The 9,555-nt window shown below is 47.6% G+C and overlaps 1 protein-coding gene across 1 annotated transcript; it reads right to left on the reverse strand.

The window, feature by feature from the left end:
• Positions 1-399: 399 nt before the first annotated feature.
• On the reverse strand, positions 400-1,147 carry LOC118905003 (receptor-binding cancer antigen expressed on SiSo cells-like). The gene has a single exon (XM_036871220.1). It carries the CDS (start codon positions 1,039-1,041, stop codon positions 400-402), a length of 642 nt encoding a protein of 213 aa, XP_036727115.1. The 5' UTR covers positions 1,042-1,147.
• Positions 1,148-9,555: the final 8,408 nt, after the last annotated feature.

Genomic DNA, 9,555 nt, shown 5'->3' on the forward strand with positions numbered 1-9,555 from the left:
ATTTATTTTATCATTATGCACATTGAAGGAAAGCATTATAGACAGCAGAGTTCTTTCCCACCATAAAATTTACACCCATTTAATTAGCTAGAAACACTAGCTTGAAGAGGTACTGATATATTCCATTTGTAATAATCCCTCTACAGCAAACAATTGTCTTACAGTCGGAACATGTTGAAGAAAATATTGTCTCACAAGTCTTTTTTGTTCTTTGAGTCTCAGTCACCAAGAGTTCAAGGGACTTTGAGAGAATCCTGGTGTCCTGGATGGCCTGATGAATGCATTAAAATCAAGCAGTGTATTTGTATTCTGAAAATACTCTTAGATCCATACAAGTGTTGCTTGGGTTGTGGACCTCACATTTCTCCCACTGGCACTGTGCATCTGAAGGACATTTTGTTATGGAAGTTTCACACCAATTTTGTTTTGTTGCTTCTTCATTAGCCGCTGTGCTTCCTTTTCCATTTTCTTCCTTTGTTGTTCTGCTGCTCTCTTTTCTCTGTCTGCTATCTTCTGCTGCCTCAGAACTTCTTCGGCTTGCCAGGCCGCATCTTCTTCTTCTTCCCATGCATTGGTATTTTCCTGCCAGGTATCCAAGTCACCTAATTCAGGAGATTGATGAATAAAAGGGATATCTTGTGTAACTGCTAGTCTACTAGAGAAACCTGTGCTACCGTCTGGGATGCCAGAATTTAATGGTTCTCTCTTCTTAATAATGATTTTCTGGGTTTTCCTTATAGTTGGTGTCATGTCCTTAAAATAGTCAGGTTCCAGTTGTTCTAAAGCATTGTGCTGTGTTGCCACATTCCCATTCCCTCCTTCAGTCTTTACACTTGTGGGTGCATCTTCATCCCGGGAAGCCCACTCTTCAACATCTGTCTGCTTAGGAACTGATGAATAATCAACTGTAGTTGGCAAGGTTATTTGGTCTCCACTTAATTTCCATCCTCTGCCAGGTCTGCATATTAATCTCTTTAGGAATGAGAATACTGTTGCTAGGCAGGTACAAACTTTAAATAACCGAAACTGTGTGATAGCCATGGTGGGAATCAAAACCCTCAGCGCTTTTGGACAAATGACATCTCTAGGAAATCAACAGGAATGACAGCTTGGCTATGTCAAGTGAAAAAGATTCACCCACTGTACAGATGCGGAAAACAACAGGAGCGTTTTCAGGTTACACGATCCGACGCCATATGTACGGCGTTTGGTGAAAACGCTCTCAACTGCTCCAAGTGGGTGCCGAGTGGACTGGGATTTGGATTTTAGAAAAATCTGCTTGGGAAGGAGCAAGGCCTGCCCCTCCCCGTCCCCGCCCGCCCGCCCGGCGGAGGCTCCGAGCTGCCGCGGGCCGCGCGCGCACACCCACACCTTCTCATAGGCCTTATTCTTCTGGGGTAGGAAGGGACTTTGAGGTCATCTGTGCCACCTCCCATGCAGGCAGAATCCCAGTAAGGCATCCTCCAGGTGGGGTCCAAGCAGTCCCTCTAAGTATGAGCAAGTTCTTTATATTGAGCCCTTGAGCGAAAACCTGCAGCCCTGTAACTTTAACCAGCTGCTCCTAATTCCACTTAACTGGACCAACACAGAGCAAGTTTTAAGTCCTTTAAATATTTGAAGACAACTCTCATGTGTCATCTCTACCCCCAACCCAAGTCCTCTGCTCCAGATCTTGTGTGACAGGATCTATACACTCTCACTTTCTGAGCACCCTCCTTTGGACAAGGACCAGTGCCCCCCCCAGGTGTGGTCTGATCTGACCACACCTGTTCCTTCTGCTATAATGTCAGCCTTCTACTAGTGTCACTTATTAGTAATAGATCACACAGTTGGCATATACTAACCCTGTGATCAGTTACACCACATGGGTCTTTGTTCCCTCCCAAGCTGAAGTTAAGCCAGTCTATCCCAGTCTCTACTGGAGCCATTGATCTTTTCAGCATGGAGACATAGCGTGTCCTCTTTGACTTGAGTCATGATGATCTGTCAAGATCCTTATTCTGACTTCCAGGACAGAGGCTGTCCTTTCCATGCTTGGCTCTCTACAGATTTGACAAACATGCTCTCTTGGTCTTCATCCTGATACGGTAGGGACCAAAAATTCTATTTTCAAATTTGCCAGTTTTTTACTGTTACTGAAGTTTGGGTCCGAACCCTGACAGAGTTGAAACCAAGAAATTTCCATTTTGATTTTGTGAGCGATTTTTGCATTCTAGGGAGGAAGGAAACTAGCTCTTGGAGTTAATTTTTCCTTTTGTTCTGGAAGGAACGCTTTGATGAGGCTTTGCTTTTCTTTTCTTTGTAAGTCATCAGGTATAAGGCTAGATGTTATGGGACAACCTTCCAGGAGAGATGACCTATCCTGGTCACATGTGATGGAGCAGTGCTTTAGTGAGAAAAAGGTAAAGGAAAAGGTAGTGGTGATGAGGAAGGCCAGTGGCATGTGGGGCTGCTGATACCTACTTGAAGTTTCTTTTTCTGCTCTGTAATTCCCTGGTGTTAGGCTAGAGTCCTCAGTAGATGCTGTTAAACTGTTGCTGTTTTCACTGTGCTTTGGAGAACTGTGAGGGTCCTTGGGGGAAAGAGAGGCAGCTGGTGCTGACCAGGAGGAGCAGGAGTGAGAGACAATAAGAAATAACCAGGATGACTCTGGGGACAAGGACATACTTCTAGGGAGTCCCCAACCGGTGAGAGGAGGAATGGGGACATAGCTGGATTTTCTGATATGGGTTACTCAGGAGAGGGTGGCCTGCGAGGGCTGGAGAACGTGGGATGTCCAGGCTACACGCACTCAGCCACAGGAGGAAGTCTTTCAGACGCTGTCAATTTAACATTTAATATTAGCATGTAAGTAACATGCTCTGGGTGCGGACTCATACCTGGGGGATTCAACCAGCTCAACAGCCCTCTAGCTGTCCTACCCACTTGTCTTCATCTTTATTTTCTGTAGATTGTTGGGGTTTCTCTTTAATTACAAAAGTTATCTGTACTCCTCATGAAAATCCAAATGATGCAGAAGCCCATGGGAGAACATTTTGTCAAGTGTTATGTTAAAATCAAGATGCACCAGGCCTGTGGCATTTGCCAGATCTCTTTGGCAGGGAGGTGCTTGTTGGCTTGGTATGCTGTCTGCCTTCTTGTTGGCCCTGGCTCCCGCTCCCAGCTCTAGAATGTGGTCCTGAGGTCCATGATCATAAGCATCCTGAATGAGCGGGATGTGGGCAGACACTTGAACTAGTAGGAGAATCACATTTGCTCTTAGGTTCCTCAAGGTGGTGTTGTTCCTTAGCAATAGTATTTGAGGGCCTAGCTAGGGTTTTACGAGTGGCAATGGAAATAGCATCTAGAAGAATATTCTGTTACTGTATATGGTAAAATGTAGACTTTTAAATTTCTACACAAAGGTAGTAGAGATCTGTTGCTTTTAACTGCCTTATATCCTTTCCCTCTTCTTTTGCAAATAGCACCCCAGTTTTCTTTTGGGGAACCACTCCTTTCCCATACTTGACCCCAGTGGTCTGTGAGGGGCCACCCCTACACCCTGGCTCTTTGGATGAGCGTGTGACCTAGGCCTGAACAAGAGTGACGTGTCCTCCTATCACAGTGACTTCAGAGAGGGTCAAGCGGTCCAGTGGGCCAGCCATGGTCAATCCCAGGACTTTCTGCTTGTGTTATCAATAAAGAAAGGCTCTCCACCTGCAGAGCTGCTCCACTGGGGGAAGCCAGCCTGAATTCAAGTGGCCACCTTTGTCCCCACAGATGAGCCCTGAGCCAGGCTGAGAGATGGAGAAACTCAGGTGCCAATGACCTCGTTTGCTCACAGGAGTCCAGCTGTATCTGAAGCCATCCCTGAAATTCTCCATCTAAACCAACTTGAATGGAGTTCTGTCACTGACAACTAAGAGGCCAGAATAAGGTATCCTTTTGACAACTAAAAAGTATCTACTTGGAGAAAATAACTGGATTGGTAGTTGTATTTTGTTTTTTCTATATTGAATGTATCAATTATTAGATATATGAATGTATGAGTGGAAGAGATCAAATGAGGCTGTTTTCAATTATTGTACAAGCAATATTTGGAGTTTCTTAAGTTCATGAGAGTTTTATAATACTCAGGCAACAATCGGGCAAGGTAAACACGAGGGAAGGTGATTCCCATGCAGTGTCCAAATTATTGGAAAAACATCTTCAATTCTTTAGTTTATGACAAGTTAAGACAACTATCCCCATCAACTCCTTAGTTCAAGCTACAAAAATGGAGGAGAAAGGAAGTATAACAGATGGAGTGCATGACATTAAATGCAATTAAATGCATTAAAGGCAGTTTTGGGGAACACTGCCTTTCCTCACAGAATGGACACAGCACCACCAGTTCTTGTCTGGTTTAGATGCTGTCCACTCACAGCAGGTGACTGGCAGGCCAGTGCCACATTCAGTCTATCATTTTTTCCTGGACTTCTGGGGAAATGCCTTTTTTGATGTGTGTGTATAAGTGTGATTTTCTTAAGTCTTTGTTGACTGACAGGTATGATCCAGACAGCAGACGAAGAGACAGGGAAGCCTACATCAGGTATGATATGGAGTCCTTGTGTGGCCTTGAAAAAGCCACTTAACTTCCTGGCCTCAGTTTCCCTGTCTGCAAAACAAGGCTCATAATCCAAATCTAGATGCCTCCCTGGGCTGCTGTGTGCATTAATTACTATTTATCGGGCAAGTGGAAGTTGAGCTGTGTTAATTATTATTATCATTTCCGGGTCTTTCAGCCAAGTTGAAGCCAAGCCCTTGCCTTGTTTTTAGTTCCTGAGATCTGACAAGGTATAGCCCCAGGTGGTGAGAAGGGCCATAAATCAAGGCTAATCAGCAGATTTATGCATATCTCACCACAAGGGACTGGCCCCGGGAGGCTCTGCCAGCCACAGGCTTTGGTTCTGGAGTTCCAGGGCAGCCCAGAGACCCACAGGCTTTACTCGAACCTCGTTCGAACAGAGCAAGAGTTGTGAGGCTGCATCCACACTCCTGTCCCTCGCCTCTTTGTGTACCTGCCATTTAATTTACTAAGGAGTCTGGAGATCAATAAGAGACGCTCACCCTGTCATTAGACAAGGCCCTAAATTGCAAGTTACAGGTGGAGAAGCTTCAGAAGTGTTGTGATCACTCATGAAGAAAGATGACTAATCGCTTTCTTCTGGTCACTTATTTGGCTGATGACTTCGGTTTCTACTCTCTAAGTACAACAGTTATCAGATTTCCATGTAAATAGGTAGCTGACAATTGGCACATCCAGCTTCACTGACTACGCTTGTGGGTTCACCTAGTCCCAGATGCCTCGTTTTGCTTTTCCCAGCGTCATTTAAAGTTCAGGGCACGGGTGAAGGAGAGAAAGCTCACCTCACCCCACCCCACCTGCTGCCATCTGCATCCCCACTCAGGATCACTGCTGAGTGTCTGGGAGACACTGCACTTTTAACCCTTTGCAGGGAGGTTAATCTCACATCCAGTGCAAGTTGGATAAACAGTACCAGCCAGTTTGGGTCTTGGCCACGTGCAGAACCCTGGAGTTTAGAAAATGAGGCCCAAATCCATGAGCATTCTGAAGAGGAGAAGGGGTGAAGCTAACCGTCCAGGGCACAGATGCCACCTATATCCTGTATCATCTCACTTGGCAGGGGCTGGAACAATCTGATTTTAGGGAAATCCTAAGCCCCCTGGTGAAGCACCATGCTTACCCACCAAGGACTGAATCCCATTGTCCAAGTGCGGATCACGTCCCTGCCTGTGTGCTTGACATCCTCGTCAAGGGACATACCCACATCTATTTGCACTGATTCATAACTGTCTCCTTCCAAATTTAGTCCTTGATGTGGATACCATCCCCCCACCCTTCACCCCACATGCCCCGGCCCTCACTTTCCCCAGCTCTGCAATCCCCTGGCAGACGGGCAGGTCCCGCCTGGCTCTTTTGTCTGCTCAGCACAGCAGGCAGACGGCAGGGATAGTGGTGAGTGCTAGTTAACTAATTAACGATTATAAAGCACTTTGAAAACATAAAGAACTAGATAAATGCCAAGTGTTATTGTTATTAATGATGAAGAGGCTGTTTAGTCATCCTTTGCCTTGAACTCAGCTCACTGCCCCCACTGTGGCCACAGGCTGATCTGTGAACTAGGATGAGAACCCTCCTCCTCTCTGCAGGCGCTGTTTCACACTGAGTCAGTGACCAAGGTGAAGGGCAGGGGCCAGGAAACCTCTCCTCGTCTCCCACCTGCTCTCGAAGCACTGCCTGCTTTGCGGCTGTCATGCTAACATTTACCGAAAGCCAGGCTCTGAAACTGCCGCTCTGTTTCCCATTCACCTGTTTGGTAAGTTCGCTGATGTTTATTTGATTTCTTGATTACAGCGATTAGAACGTCTCTGTGTGAGGACAGGATGGAGCCCAGAGTGAAGCCCTACTTTCCATTTAGCGGATGGACTCACTTGTTCACGTGATCTGATCATTCTCTCTTTTACGTATTTTTAGGCCTGAACTCTTTTCTAGATGCTCCTATGTACACGTGCTCATTGACAGAGTAGCTCTGTGTGCTGGGGAAGGCAGACGTTGTTTTCCCCATTTTACAGACATTAAGGCCCCAGGGCATCTAGAACCTGGTGACAGGGCCAGGGGTGCACCCAGCTCTCCTGAGCCCCAGACAGAGCAGTGCCCTCCAAGACGGGCAGTGATTGCAGCAGACTCCAGACACCTGGCAGGATATGCCAGAAGACGTCGAAGAGGCTCCCTGATACATTTGCCCGAGGCAAACCCTCTCAGGAGCACCTGGTGTCTGGTGCTGACTGAAGCCCCAGCACTGTCCTGCCTGAGGCTTGTGATCCCAGAATCTGACATCCCATAGAACGGCAGGGCCGGAGAGATCTCAGAATCCGTCCGTGTAATGCCCTCCCTTCACGGACGACGAATCTGAGGTCCAGTCAAACTACTGGTCCAAGATGACAGAGCCGGTTAGGGAATGAGGCTTGAGGCTGGCCTTCCCACTCTGCAGCCTGGCTTCTTCCTCAATAGCCGTTTGTAGTTCAGGGTGGTGAAGTTTCAGGTGATGTCATGTTCTTTGTACTTTTCTGTATTTTCCAAAATTTCCTTCTGAAATGATAGAAGTAATCTGAAAACAAATGATTGCTCTATGTGAATAAATGCAAATATGGAGTGCTGCATTTCTCTTCCCCAAGCACAGAACTCTTCTTGGATCGGTAGATGTTCTTTCAGCAGAGGCTCAGAGGGTGCAGACATTGCTGGTTATCTTAGCCCTTTGGGCTGCTATAACAAAATACCACAGTCTGGGTGGCTTATAAACACCAGAAATATATGGCTCCCAATGGTGGAGGCTGAAAGTCTGAGATCAGGGTGCCCACACGGTCGGGTGAGGGCTATCCTCCAGTTTGAAGACTTCTCTTTGGGTCCTCACATGGCGGAAGGGCCTGGGGGCTGTGTGGAGGCCCCTTTTTATTTTTATTATTTTTTTAAAAAAATTAATTTAATTAATTTTATTTATTTTGGACTGTGTTGGGTCTTCGTTGCTGTGCGCGGGCTTTCTCTAGTTGCCACGAGCGGGGCTACTCTTTGTTGTGGTGTGTGGGCTTCTCATTACGCTGGCCTCCCTTGTGGAGCACGGGCTGTAGGCATGAAGGCTTCAGTAGTTGTGGCACGTGGGCTCAGTAGTTGTGGCTCGTGAGCTCCAGAGCGCAGGCTCAGTAGTTGTGGCGCACAGACTCAGTTGCTCTGCGGCATGTGGGATCTTCCCGGCCCAGGGCTCGAACCTGTGTCCCCTGCACTGGCAGGCGGGCTCCCAACCACTGCGGGAGGCCCCTTTTTAAAGAGCACTAATCCCATTCATGAGGACTCCACCCTCATGATCGAAGCACCTCCCAATCCTAACACATTGCCCTGGGCATTAGGATTTCAACATATGAATTTGGGAGCACACAAACCTTCAAACCATTGCACTGGTTGTCTTCTCCCAGCTTAGTTCCCCAAAGGAGGCATCTCAACAGACCTACTACTTGGTTCTAGGTCTAAACCTTCAAAGGTGGGGCTGTGTGGCCTGGGGGATGGGAGGGACGGTTGATCTGATCCTACAGCCGGGGGTGCAGCCTCTCTTGATGGGGCCACTGCTGCTGTGAGGACAGCCTCAGAAACCATTTGAAAGGCCCCTCGGTGACTCTGAGATCCAGCTAACACCACACACTGTGCGCGCTTCTGACCAAGCTCTGTGGCCTAGTGCTGTGGGCTGAGGTGCTGTGGGATTTCTTTTATTAAATAGTGAGTTTATTACATAGCTCCGTTTTTTAAAATTGCAGCTTCAGAATACATTGAAGGTCAAATGTGAATCGAGAATGCAGGCCTGGCCTGGAGTGGAGCTAGAAAGCAGAGCAAAACCCAGCAAAGCCTCGGGTTCCACCCTCTCCTGCCCCCTCTCAGTTCAGAGCAGCCCCGTGAGTGAGGCCACAGCCCTGCTCACAGGGCTGTGACAGCAGAGTCGATTCTCCTCATGTACTTTTGAGCAGATGCTTTATCCTGAAGAATTCAGGAGCATCTGGAGAGAGCAGAGGAGAGACAGCATCCAGAGGAGAGATGCCAGCGGTGAGGCTGACTCCGGAAGAGGCATCCAACCCACTGGTCATGGGGAAAGTAAGGCAAGCACATCCCAGAAAAATCACCCCCACCCCACCTTGGAGTTTTCTGGCATGAGCTATAGCATAATTCACATGGCCAAGTGATACAAAAGAAAATTAGCTTCTCAAATCTAGAATCATCACTCAGCACAGCCATCCCTCTCTTCCTTTTTCGGCAGAGCTAACATGAATGGAGCACTTACGGCATGTCGGGCGTGATTACATACAGTCTCTCATTTAACCCTCACATCAGCTGAGGAGCTCACTTTTGCAGATGAGGAAGCTAAGGCACAGAGAGGTTAAGTGGCCTGCCCAAGGACACACAGCTAGTATGTGGTAGAACAGGGATTTGAACTGTGTCATCCAGTCTCCAAAGCCCAGGCTTCCATCTCTTTGGTATTTAGAGGCCACAGTCCCATCCACATCTCTGTAATTAGAGGTTTCAGTGGAAGTAGAAAATATTTCGGGATCTCTTATGGTGAAAGAATTGCCCAAGAGGTGTTAGGAAGGCCGAGGGGCCAGTTGAGTCACCTGATGGGGGATTTCTTCCCAGGGATGGTGCTCTTGGTGAAAGAAGGAAGCACACAGAGGAGCTTTGCGGCTGAAGAACAGGATCTGGGTGGGCGTCTGTGTGGAGCCGCCATGCTCAGGACACAGAAAGCCAGGCTGGCTCGGCTCGGAGAGAGGCTCGCGCAGAATGACGTTAGCTGCCCGTGCTTTGACCCCCTCAACGCCATTTCCACTTCCATCAAAATCCACTTACGGACACTGCTTTAGTCAGTTGGACTTTACAAGCATCAAGGCATAGATGCTGGAAAGAAGGGATTTCTGAAATGCTACCACATGTTTGAAAGGTTGTGTGCAGGCTGTCGTGTTGTGTTTGGCTGGACCTGG

Source organism: Balaenoptera musculus, chromosome 12, assembly GCF_009873245.2.
Source record: "Balaenoptera musculus isolate JJ_BM4_2016_0621 chromosome 12, mBalMus1.pri.v3, whole genome shotgun sequence".
NCBI lineage: Eukaryota > Metazoa > Chordata > Mammalia > Artiodactyla > Balaenopteridae > Balaenoptera > Balaenoptera musculus.

Excerpts from the sequence above, each read along its gene's own strand:
- LOC118905003 (XM_036871220.1), bottom strand. The coding sequence starts at position 1,041 with ATGGCTATCACACAGTTTCGGTTATTTAAAGTTTGTACCTGCCTAGCA.